We start from the raw sequence: 13,793 nt of genomic DNA, 5'->3' as shown, positions 1-13,793 counted from the left end.
GTCGAACGTGCATGTTTACGGTAAAGCGTGCGCGTTCACGGACCATTTGTCATTGGCGTCATATTTATGCTTCCGAACTCTTTGCTCCAATGATTTCTTGAAAAAGCACAATATTTTTTCAATTCAGAGTTCATATTTCATGCAAACATCAAATGTATGAGACTAACAGATTACATTGATCGTGCCAAAATGAATGTGCATCACATAGAAGATATTGTAATATTTCCTGGACAGGGAATCCCCCCAAAAATTATAGAGAAGTCACTCTGTAACAGGCTGACTACAGCGCGAGCGTTGCAACATAAATTTAGAAATCTATATTATTCAATTATTGCGCCAACGAGTGTCTGCGTTGCCAAGGGCTAACACGGAACCCAAAGGAACCCAAACCGGCTGCGCACGTGAGCCACCCAAACCGGCTGCGCACTTGAGCCATCATGCATAAATGTATTTTGTCCCCCCACACCAAACGCAATCACGACACGCAGGTTAAAATATCAAAACAAACTCTGAACCAATTATATTAATTTGGGGACAGGTCAAAAAGCATTAAACATGAATGGCAATTTAGCTAGCTAGCTTGTACTTGATAGCTAATTTGTTCTTTTTAGCTAGCTTGCTGTTGCTAGCTAATTTGTCCTGGGATATAAACATCGAGTTGTTATTTTACATGAAATGCACAAGGTCCTCTACTCCGCCAATTAATCCACACATAAAACGGTCAACCCGAATCGTTTCTAGTCATCTCTCCTCCTTCTAGGCTTTTTCTTCTCTTGACTTTATATTGCGATTGGCAACTTTCATAAATTAGGTGCATTACCGCCACTGACTTCGTTTGTCTTTCAGTCACCCACGTGGGTATAACCAACGAGGAGATGGCACGTGGGTACCTGCTTCTATAAACCAATGAGGAGATGGGAGAGGCAGGACTTGCAGCGCGATCTGCGTCAGAATAGAACTTACTTCTATTTTAGCCCTTGGCAACGCAGATGCTCGTTGGCGCGCGCGCGAGCAGTGTGAGTGCTATAATTGAATAACATAGATATCTACATTTATTTTTGCAACGCTCGCGCAGCCGAGCAGTGTAGTCAGCCTGTAAAATAGAAGTCAGTTCTATTTCTAACGCAGATCGCGCTGCAAGTCCTGCCTCTTCCATCTCCTCATTGTTTTAACAGAAGCAGCTACCCACGTGCCATCTCCTCATTGGTTACACCCACGTGGGTGACTGAAAGACGAACGAGGTCAGTGCACCTGATTTATGAAAGTTGGCAATCACAATATAAAGTCAAGAGAGTGTTGGTCCCATGTTTCATGAGCTGAAATTAAAGATCCCAGAAATGTTCCATATGTACAAAAAGCTTATTTCTCTCAAATTTTGGGCACAAATTTATTTACGTCCCTGTTAATGAGCATTTCTCATTTACCAAGACATTCCATCCATCTGACACGTGTGGCATAACAAGAAACTGAATTAACAGCATGGCCATTACAAAGGTGCACCTGGTGCTGGGGACAATAAAAGGCCACTAAAATGTGTTGTTTTGTCATACAACACAATGCCACAGATGTCTCAAGTTTTGAGGGTGCGTGCAGTTGTCATGCTGACTGCAGGAATGTCCACCAGAGCTGTTGCCATAGAATTGAATGTTCAATTCTTCGACCATAAGCCGCTTTCAACGTAATTTTAGATAATTGGCAGTACGTCCAACCACCCTCACAACCTCAGACCACCATGTCTGTCCAGGACCTCCACATTCGGCTTCTTCACCTGCGGGATTGTCGTATTTGTCTGTAATAAAGGCCTTTGTGGGTAAAACCTCATTCTGATTAGCTGGGCCTGGTTCAAAAGTGTGTGGGCCTATTCCCTTTGAGAATGGATAAGTTATTAATTAAACTTTTGGATGGTGTATCAATACACCCAGTCACTACAAAGATACAGGCGTCCTTCCTAACTCAGTTGCCGGAAAGTAAGGTAACCGCTCAGGGATTTCACCATGAGGCCAACGGTGACTTAAAACAGTTACAGAGTTTAATGGCTGTGATAGGATAAAGCTAAGGATGGATGAAAACATTGTAGTTACTCCACAATAATAACCTGATTGACAGAGTGAAAAGACGTAAACCGGTACAGAATACAAATATTCCAAAACATGCATCCTGTTTGCAATAAGGCACTAACGTTAACCTTCAAAGAATGTGGGATAGAAATTGACTTCATGTCCTGAATACAATGTGTTATGTTTGGGGCAAATCCAACAGAACACATCACTGAGTCCCACTCTCCATATTTTCAAGCATGGTGGTGGCTGCATCATGTTATGGTTATGCTTGTCATCAACAAGTACTAGGGAATCTTTTAGGATAAAATAAAGTGAATAGTGCTAAGCACAGGCTAAATCTTAAAGGAAAACCTGGTTCTGTCTGCTTTCTAACAAACACTGGGAGACAAATTCACCTTTTCAGCAGGACAATAACCTAAAACACAAGGCTAAATATACACTGGAGTTGCTTACCAAGACAACATTTAATGTTCCTGAGTGGCTTTGTTACAGTTGACTTAAAATCGTCTTGAAAATCTATGGCAAGACTTGGAAATGGCTGACAAGCAGTGATCAACAACCAACTTGACAGAGCTTGAAGAATTTTTCAAATTATTTCCAGACCTACCCAGAAAGACAAAAGGTGTTGATTCTAACATGTATTGATTGACTCAGAGGGTTCAATACTTATCTAATGAAGATAGACTGAGTGTACAAAACATTAAGAACACATTCCTAATATTGTGTTGAACCCCCCCTTTTGCCCTCAGAACAGCCTCAAATTATGGGGGCATGGACTCTACAAGGTGTCAAAAGCATTCCACAGGGATGCTGGCCCATGTTGACTCCCACAGTTGTGTCAAGTTGGCTGGATGTCCTTTGGGTGGTGGACCATTCTTGATATACACAGGAAACCGTTGAGCGTAAAAAACCAAGCAGCGTTGCAGTTCTTGACACAAAATGGTGCGTCTGGCACCTACTACCATACCCTGTTTAAAGGCACTTACATTTTTGTCTTGCCCATTCCTCCTCTGAATGGCACACATACACAATCCATGTCTCAATTGTCTCAAGGCTTAAAAAATACATCTTTATCCTGTCTCCTCCCTTCATCTACACTGATTGAAGTTGATTTAAAAAGTGACATCAATAAGGGATCATAGCTTTCACCTGGATTCACTTGGTCAGTATGTCATGGAAAGAGCAGGTGTTCATAATGTTTTGTACACTTATTTTTTTTTTAAAATACATTTCTTACAAATGTTAGACTTTTTTTCCACTTTGACAGAGCATTGTGTTGATCGTTGACAAAAAAAAATACAATTAAATCTATTTTAATCCCACCTTGTAACGCATGTGAAAAAAAGGCAAGGGGTGTGAATACTTTCTGAAGGCACTGTTTGTGTGCAGCAATGCTTGATTGTGTGTTTGATGCTAACAGACAGGTCTATTTTCTGGGTGACCTGAACATTGACTGATTAGCTACTATCTGTCCTCTCAAGAGGAAGCTTCTAACTGTGACTAATGCCTGTAATATGATCAAGGTTATCGCACAACCAAATAGAGTGCATACCAATAGTGTTAGATGTGACATCCACTTGTATTGATCATATCTTCACTAATGCTGCATAGCTTTGCTCCAAAGAAATATCAGTTCCCACTGGCTGTAATTGCAGTGCTTGAGGACATCACAATTGCCATAAAAGTTTGCTTATCGACTGGTGTGGGTGGACAAAATCAACATGCGCGCGAGCGGTCTGGTCAGCATGTTAGGCAGAATATGAGTCATTCTGTCAATGAAAGGGACATTGTTTATTCTATTGACCAAATCATGTCATCAAAAGCCTGCAGTTTCACATTACCACAGGTATCAACTGATGAAGTGCTCAAAGCATTAATGTGCTTACCTGAGGACAAGTCACCTGGGCTCGATCTCATTGACAAAAAACGACTTTGACTAGCAGCACCCTATATTGCAGCTCTAATTAAGCTTATTTTTAACCCCCCATTACTCAAGGGAAAGTTTCCTAAATTAATGGAAGCATACAAAAATTGTGTCCAATTCCAAAAGACAAAAAAATTACTTTTTAATGTATCAAAAAGTAGACCAATTAGCCTACTGTCATCATTTAGTAAGAATTTGGATGCAATTGTCAGTAACCATGTATGGGAGTATATAGAACAAATGAAAATGATCACAGCCTACCAGCATGCATACCGTACGGATCACTCGACTGCAACAGCTATGGTTGATTTAACAGATCAATAACTTAGGGCCCGGTTGCATAAAACATCTTCAGTGTATCCCTTAAGGATTTACCTCAAGGAATAATTTCCCCTTACCTAGGGGAATTGTTTAAGGCGGTTGCATAGAGCCGCGCAAATGTTTTCCTTAGGTAATGGCATACTTAAGGGGTTTTACAGTAGTTTGAAGGCATGTATGGCAGAAATTCTCTGGTTACAACGGAGATGACCTGATTCACTGTATGAAGGTGATCTCTTGTCAAATAAAATCACATTTATTTTGGAAGATCACAAAATAGAACTTCTACATTCAAGACAGGATAAACAAATTGATTCCGAAGATAATAAAACATGTTTCTTGGAGTTACTTTTTTCTCAACTAGTTTCTATTACTTCCTAGCACGTCAGGTGAGCTTACATAGTAGGTAGGTAGCGAGCTAGCCAGGTAGCCATGGATTGTGCACATTCCATTATTTAGCTAAGTAGCTAGCTAGCTATACACCTAGCTTGCTGGTAGATATTTTCCATTTGCAACCAGGGCAGAGGAAAGCAACATTCAACTCCAAAAATTATATTTAAATTGACACCCATACTGAATGAAGCACTTAAGGGACCTCATGGGCACCCTTAACATTTTCCACTTAATTTAAGAGGGAAATTAGCCATAAAATGTTGCACTTGCTGTATACAACTCTTTTCCCTCTGGTGCTATCCAAATATATGGCAACCATTTTTGCTGATGATACCACTGTCTATGTAACAGGCAATTCTGTAGGGCAGCTGAAAAAGGCTCTTGAAGCTGACATTTTGCAGGGCTCTGGCAGTGCACCTCCTTGCACAAAGGTGGAGGTAGCGGTCCTGCTGCTGGGTTGTTGCCCTCCTACGGCCTCCTCCACGTCTCCTGATGTACTGGCCTGTCTCCTGGTAGCGCCTCCATGCTCTGGACACTACGCTGACAGACACAGGAAACCTTTTTGCCACAGCTCGCATTGATGTGCCATCCTGGATGAACTGCACTACCTGAGCCACTTGTGTGGGTTGTAGACTCCGTCTCATGCTACCACTAGAGTGAGAGCACCGCCAGCATTCAAAAGTGACCAAAACATCAGCCAGGAAGCATAGGAACTGAGAAGTGGTCTGTGGTCACCACCTGCAGAATCACTCCTTTTTTGGGGGTGTCTTGCTAATTGCCTATAATTTCCACCTTTTGTCTATCCCATTTGCACAACAGCATGTGAAATTTATTGTCAATCAGTGTGCTTCTTCCTAAGTGGACAGTTTGATTTCACAGAAGTGTGATTGACTTGGAGTTACATTGTGTTGTTTAAGTGTTCCCTTTATTTTTTTGAGCAGTGTATATTTCAATTACTATTTCACTAGGAAAGTGAAATGACATTTTATTTTTGTATAACATATCTAATAATGAAAGAATTTGGTCAAGGTAATGTGGGAGGTGGAAAAACAATTGTTATCCATAAGCCGCCAGGTATAGACAACATTGTTGGGATACTATTGAAAATGGTAGCAGACTGAATTTCCACCCATATTTGCTATATCTTTGGCTAAAGCTTAAATGTGTCTGTGTCCACAGGCGTGGAAGGAAGCTAAAGTAATTCCACTGCCTAAAAATAGTAAAGCACAATTTGCTGGCTCTAACAGCTGCCCAAATCAGTTTGCTGCCTGCTCTTAGTAAACTGATGGAGAGAATTGTGTTTGCTATTTTTCAGAGAACAAATTAACTGACTTTCAGCATGCATATAGAGAAGGGCACTCAACTTGTACTGTACTGACTCAGATGACAGATGATTGGTTAAAATACATGGATAATAAGATGATAATTGGAGCTGTATTGTTAGATTTAAGTGCAGCTTTTGATGTTAATTATAAATTGTTATTGAAGAAACTCACTTGCTATGGCTTTACATCACGTACCATCAAGTGGTTGGAGAATTATTTATGCAATAGAACCCAGTGTTCTTCAATGGAAGCTTCTCTAACAGCAGATATGTACAGTGCGGTGTCCCTTAGGACAGTTGCCTTGGGCTGTTACTCTTATCTATTTTTACAATTGATTTGCCACTGGTCTTACACAAGGCTAAAATGACTATGTATGTGGATGATTCCACTACATTTCATCACCCAAAGTCAGTGAGCTCATTGACATTCTAAATAAGGAATTACAGTCAGTCACAGAATGGGTGATAATAATAAACGGGTCTCAAATACAACTAAAAGCATTGTATTTGGTTTAAAACATTCTAAGACCTAAATCGCAGCCATTGAGCAAGTTGAGGAAGCTAAACTCCTAGGTATAACATTGGAAGGTCAATTATCATGGTCAAGTCATATTGACAGTGGTTCTGAAGCTGTTAAAAAAAATATGTTCTGTTTTTTGGCACAACAATCAATTGTACTAGCTGTTCAGGCTCTGGTCTTGTCCCATCTTAATTACTGTCCGTTAATATGGTAAAGTGCAGCAAAAGAAAGACCTCAAAAAGCTACTACTGACTCATAACAGAGCAGCACACCTTGCCGTTAACTGCACATACAGAACTAACATCAGCAACATGCATGCCAGTCTTTCCTGGTTGAGGGTTAATGAGAGATTAAGTGCTTCTCTACTAGTTATAAGATGTAGTAATGTAATGAAAATTCCAGATTGTCTGCATAATGAAATTAAATTCAGCTCAGACACCCATACATTCTCCACAAGATATTTACATTTAAGTCATTTAGCAGACACTCTTGTCCAGAAGGATTTACAGCATTCATCTTAAAATAGCTGGGTGAGAGAACCACATATCATAGTCATAGTAAGTACACAATGAAGTAGCTATCAGCAAAGTCAGATATAGTAAGGGGGAAAGATTCAAGTGAGTGTTAGTTCACAAAAGGCTTTTGGAAATATAACACTCAACAAAAATATAAATGCAACAACTTCAAAGATTTTACTAAGTTACAGTTCATATAAGGAAATCAGTCAATTGAAAAAAAAAAAATTAGGCCCTAATCAATGGGTGGGAATACAGATATGCATGTTGGTCACAGATACCTTAATAAAAAAGGTGCTTCACAATGGGCCTCAGGATCACATCACAGCATTTCTGTGCATTCAAATTGCCATCGATAAAAAGCAATTGTGTTCGTTGTCGGTAGCTTAACTCCACCGCTACCTTAGGGAACTCTGTGCACAACGTTGACATCAGGAAGCTGCTTGCCCACACGACACCATCTGCCTGGTACAGTTGAAACCGGGATTCTTCCGTGAAGAGCACACTTCTCCAGCGTTCCAGTGGCTATCGAAGGTGAGCATTTGACCATTGAAGTCGATTACGACGCCGAACTGCAGTCAGGTCAAGACCCTGGTGAGGACAACGAGCATGCAGATGAGCTTCCCTGAGACGGTTTCTGACAGCTTGTGCAGAAATTCTGGTTGCTGGTCTCAGACGAACCCGCAGGTGAAGAAGCCGGATGTGGAGGTCAGGGGCTGGCGTAGTTACACGTAGTCTGCAGTTGTGATGCCGGTTGGACATACTGCCAAATTCTCTAAAACCGCATTGGAGGCAGTTTATGGTCTAGAAATGAACATTAAATTCTCTGGCAACAGTTCTGGTGGACATTCCTGCAGTCAGCATGTCAATTGCACACTCCCTCAAAATATGTGGCATTGTGTTGTAGGACAAAACTGCACATTTTAGAGTGGCCTTTCATTGTCCCCAGCACAAGGTGTACCCGTCTCATGATCATGCAGTTTAATCAGCTTCTTGATATGCCACCCCTGTCAGGTGGATGGATTATCTTGGCAAAGGAGAAATGTTCACTGACAGGGAGAAATAAGCTTTTTGTGCATATGGAAAATTTTTGGGATCTTCCATTCCAGCTCATGAAACATGGGACCGATCTGTTGCGTTTATATATTTTTTCAGTATACATGTTTTTTTTGGCGGGGGGGGGGGTTCTGTGGGACTATTTAAGATACTCTTTGAAGAGGTAGGGTTTCAGATGTTTTTTTTGAAGATAGCTAGGACAGAAGAGTCCCTGTCTTCAGGGGGAAGCTGGTTCCACCATTGGGGAAAGAGGACAAAGAGGAGCTTGGACTGGGTTGAGTGGGAGCTGCCCTCCCGAAGGTGTGAGAGGGCCAAGAGACAAGAGGTGGCAGAACAGAGTACTCGGTGTTGGGGTGTAGGTTTTGAGCAGAGCCTGAAGGTAGGGAGGGGCAGTTCCTCTTGCTGCTCCATAAGCAAGTGCCATGGTCTTTTAGTGTTTGCAAATTTTGACTGGAATCCAAAAAGCAGAATGTGCAGAGGAGCGGGGTGACATGGGAGAATTTGGGTAAATTGAACACCATGCAGGCTGCAGCATTCTGGATAAATTGCAGGGGTTTGATGGCACAAGCAGGGAGCCCAGCCAACAGCAAGTTGCAGTAGTCCAGATGGGAGATGACAAGTGTCTGGATTAGGACCTGCGCCGCTTCCTGTGTGAGGTAGGGTCGTACTCTATGGATGTTGTAAAGCATGAACAAGTCACTGCTTTGATGTTGGTAGAGAACGGCAGGGTGTTGTCCAAGGTCACGCCAAGATTCTTTGCACTCTGGGATGGGGACACTGGAGTTGTCACCACAGGACTCTTTACAGTCCCCAAGTCCAAAACAAATTCACGGCAACGCACAGTATTATACAGAGCCATGATGATCGCATGGAACTCCATTCCATCTCCAATTACAAACAACAAAATTACCTTAACTGCAGGGACTGTGATGGGACATAATGTTTTGTTGTATTGTTTGTATTATATTGTTTAAATATCATTGTATTTTACATTTGTGTGAATGTCCTTGTCTACAAGTGTACCAATGTTTTGTTACTTGTCATGTTTTGTGTTTTTTGTGCACCCCAGGAAGAGCAGCTGCTGCTTCTGCAAAAGCGAATGGGGATCCAAATAAATGACTTGTGCTTGCCTGTTCATGTCATTGCAACGTTACACCAGCCCTTGATCATGACTCTCAGATGCATTACATTACACATAAAACATTGGACGAAGGCGTCTTCTGTATGGGGGAGTTGTGTTAAGAGCCCCGACACTCTGTCTCAATGTTAACACGCGTTGCTTGGGTTTTGGAAGCATAAAGACCTTAACTTTCATATTTGCGAAAAATTATTTTCAAAAAAATAAAAACACCTACACACTTTTATAAGGTTATGGCTAGTGTTCCCACACAGCCATATTTCCATGTTCCAGCGCTTTTTTTACGGAAAACAGACTGAAGACTGTGCACCACCTGTGCTAATTAGCTATCTCCGGACAGCTGTGTGTAAGCGTAAGTATGCCACAAACGTGTTGTCACTGAAAAATACTCAGCTGCAACTGTGTTGAACGCGGTTAAAAACAGTCTGCAGTAGGTTTGCATTTTGCAAAAATATTTTGATGTGATATGAGAGAGGGATTTATGTTAATAGAAGAGAACCGCAATTGAGAATCGATTCATGTTTAGATGGAGTATTTGAATGTTTTGGCTTCCAAAGCCATTTCGCCTTTAAACAGAACATGTAAGGTCCTTGGACAATAAGGAGTAATGTTAGGCTCCTTTAGTCCAATATTAGGCTACGTTACACAAGAGAATAGTGACTAGACCATACAGGGGTCAGGGTTGGGAAAGGTGATCAGTCTGAGGCTACCTCTGCTGCATTGGAACAGTTGAGGAACTGGTCACGACCTGCCAATAAAATACATAAATCTAGTCTGATCACCAAAGTCTATATTCCCAACACTGTCAAGATCAGGAAAAGTAAAATAAACATGGTATATTTAGGATGCACACAGGAAAAACAAATATAGGTCATAGCCTACATTGTCATGCCATGGCTTTTAGCCCACATTCAGCCTAGTTCCATTTAAATCTAGTTTCCTTTGGTGTTTCCTGAGTCCCAGTCTGTCTGTGCTATCATACAAACTCCTTGTCACTCATTATCATGCCTATTGTTTGGCTTGACAATGACAGCATTGGAGTTGGCAATATAACAAAAACAGATCTGAGACCAGGCTACAGTACTTGTGGGGTTCACAGGTCCTAGAAGACTGGTTACTTAGTAGTAGTAAGCAGTGTGGTTATTGCTCTCCTCAGCAGCTCAATAGGCAAAGTCTAGCTGTAACCATATTGCTTTCACCTATACAGCTTAGAGATCTCTGTGAACACAAAAAGTAATTTTACACTCTGGCATTTTCAAAAGGTAAGGTTCCAAAATGGAACCAGGCATGGAACAAAACCGTTATATGCTCTGTGATGACACAGTAATGGTATATGAACAGAACAGCTCATCTGCTTTGACTGAGACAGCAAAAATATGGCTCCATTATTGTTTTTTTCTGCTGACCACTCCACAACACTGAAAGTTTTTTGCCGTTACCCATAATGCTCAGGGAACAATCTCTTTGCATTGTTATTGTCGCTTCACCATTGTGCTGCTGTACACACTATGTGCAAAAAACACCCCAATCTATGAAATATTGATAATTTCTAATCTGCTTGAGTACTAACAAATTCATTGTTTTCCCAAAAACCATGAACAAAAACAACCCACACACCTTATAAATAGTAACAGCCACACCATTGAAAAGATGTGTACATTTAATAACATTGAAGAACTGCCAAATGATTCAGGAGTAAACTGACATTTTTTAAATCACATTTCAGGGGCTACCAGGAACACCACTCCTTATTTTTTATAATTAAGACATCAAAATCCAGATGTCATATCAGACCCACACTTCAAGTCTCTCACTGACTCCGAGGCTTACTACAAAACCAAGATCTCAAGTTAAGATTAGACCCAATAATGTCCACAATGCAGAAAGCAGGCCAGCAATATTTTTCCCCCACAACCATCACCATGTGGCTTGGCATCTTGTGCCCCCCTCCCCAAAGAAGCCAGTCATGTCAAAAGGAAATTGACCAGTTATCAGGAGGCAAAATGTTGCCTTTAGTTCAGAGCAAGATCTGGAGGAGGCCCTGCGTTTAGACGCTATACTCAAGTCTAATAATTCAGAATGGAATCTGGGGTGTTTTAATCGCTTAGATGTTAAGACACCTATTTAGGGGAAGTTCTAGACCGGTTCACATTGACATTTGTGTACAAAGCGCTCTGTGAACACCGTAGGGTCCAGTGTCTTATAATGCCAGAAAGCCCCTTCGGTCTACTCTCCTCTACCACTCTCAGATATATACGCACACACACGTATTGGCAACATATTATCAATACAAAGATCAAACTCCACAGACAGTATGCTCTCAATAACAGATTCTTCTTACAATAGTAGGCCTATGTGATAATGTAAATCTGTAACAATTGGTTTGTTCATGTCTTCTTATGGTAGAATTAGGTACAACCTCAGAGGTAAGTGCCAATTTTCACATTCCCATGTACTGCATTCAACTTCTCAGCTCTGAATCTTCAAATCAAATGTTAATGTTCTAATTTGTCACATGAGATCCTCTTGATTACCAGAGAGATCAAGACATTGGTCATTACACTAGGAAAGTAATCATGAAGCTTGAATCGACTGGCTGCTTGGTTGGGAGAGGAAAGCTGCTTTTCTGCACACAAGATTCACACATGAAATGGAGAGCATCATCATGGCACTTCAAAAACACCTGTAGACTCATACACAGGTCAGTAGTCAAAATAAAAAGGGTCAATGCAAGGTGAAAACATAGCTATATGAAATAGAATTATTAAATAAAAATCACCCTAACGAATTTGGTTAATATTTAACTGACAAGCTGTTTGATCTTCTGACCCGTTCTTGGAAGATTTGCCAGTCCAATTCTTATGCATGACACAAGGCAAAGAGGCGAAAACACTTTCAGATCAGCATGTGTGTGACAAAGTGTGTGACAAAGACGACAATCATAGTTGATAACAGAGCCTGCTCTTCAGTAATGAGGGGAGTAAATGACAGCAGACAATTAAATCAAATGTTTCTCCAGATTTCCTCCTCCAGTGAGCGTGTCTCCAGCAAAGGCAATCTGTCATTTTGGGAGTTACTCACTGCTCAGACCCAAAAATATGCCAGTCAGTCACACATCATAAAACATATTGCACAAAAGTTTAGGTTGAAAAACAATTATTTTTTCCCCAGCTCTCTGTCCAGTCTGTGAATCAAAACCAATAGGGACCATTTCAAAGCACCACTTGCATCCTAGTGCTTGCTTCTCATAAAAGGTTCTCATTTTAGATCATAATTAATTTCTTTATTACTAAATGTCAGTGTAATTTTAAAGAAGTCAATATCTATGTTGGTGAGGTGTGTGTGTCTGTACAGATCGTCACATTTCTCTGTGCCAGTGAGTGTTAGTATGCGTTTGCACGTGATGTTTCCTGCAAAATAATTTGACCACCTCTTCTCCACTGGTCTTGCAGTCCGTTCCAGTGCAGAACGAGCCAACGGGCAGTAGTAGCAGTTGTTATTATTATTACTTTTAAGGTTTTGTTAATGCAGTTCCTAAAACAGAAAGCAAAGAAATAATCTCTATACAAGGACTCGGGAAACAATAACAATGTGTGTCCTTTTGAACAAACTGACAAATTAACAAGCAAAACGACAGCAAAGAAAAGATGAGGGAGATCGGTGAACGCCAGTCACGGGAACAGAGGGGGCACTTCTTGAACTCAGTTCTCTGTTCTGCGACAATGCCAGTTGTGTTTTTAGGTTCTGGCCTCCATCGGTCAGTTAGTCACACATGGGCCGCTTGGCGTCCCCTCCGCTCTACCATTTTGTAGGCATATGTTGGGCAGCGGAAGTTGGCAGCTTAGTTAGCTGGGAGTGTTAACTGTGCATCTGTAGAAAGTAGAGCCTGGCTAGTGGTTCCTCTTAGTTCGGGGCCCATTGTCCCCATCCACAGAGTCAGAAACACTCACCAAAGTGCTGTGCAGCATTGGGTCTCCTCCTCTATGCTCCTTTGGGAAGTTCATGCCTCCTTTCCAAGCATCACGGTGCACACACGTTGATTGACATGCTAGGAATTGTAAAAAAAAAAACGAGCAAGTATCCCTGGTGTGGTCAGCACAAACCAACCACCACAAATCGCAGGTGCTCCTCATTCTTCCATTTACCCCCCCCACACTCTAAGAACAGAAGAACAGACTATGGAAGTGTATGCGTTTGCTCGCTTGGAGTCACTGTGTGAGAGTGGAACAGAGTGGGATCATGAGCGGAAGTCATGAGCTGCGTTGGGTCGGAGTTCACCCCTCTGTGCTGTAACACTGTTGAAACATGGGGGGGTGTGGGTGTGTGGGGTGGTAGGAAGCCAGCAAGGAGCATGTGGGTGGATGGTTAAAGGGGGGGACGACTCAGCTGGCTGCGGCACGGGACATGAGGTCCTCCAGAGCCTTTTCCTGGTCGTTGTTGTGCACCAGCAGCACCTCCTTGATGGTGTCCCTTTCAAAGCCCATCTCGCCGAACCGCGTCATCAGCGACAGGAACTCTAAGGCCTGAAGAAATCATGAAAAACAT

The 13,793-nt window shown here is 41.6% G+C and overlaps 1 protein-coding gene across 1 annotated transcript in view; it reads right to left on the bottom strand.

Moving 5' to 3' along the window:
- Positions 1-10,866: 10,866 nt before the first annotated feature.
- Positions 10,867-13,793, bottom strand: part of LOC129815217 (ubiquitin-associated protein 1-like) — a 30,230-nt gene continuing 27,303 nt past the window's right edge. Inside the window, exon 7 of the mRNA XM_055868791.1 lies at positions 10,867-13,771. Coding sequence (XP_055724766.1) covers positions 13,631-13,771 — 141 coding nt within the window. The 3' untranslated portion in view covers positions 10,867-13,630. The remainder of the gene's footprint in view (positions 13,772-13,793) is intronic.

The sequence above is a fragment of the Salvelinus fontinalis genome, chromosome 18, assembly GCF_029448725.1.
Source record: "Salvelinus fontinalis isolate EN_2023a chromosome 18, ASM2944872v1, whole genome shotgun sequence".
NCBI lineage: Eukaryota > Metazoa > Chordata > Actinopteri > Salmoniformes > Salmonidae > Salvelinus > Salvelinus fontinalis.
This window is presented reverse-complemented; position numbering and strand designations above follow the sequence as displayed.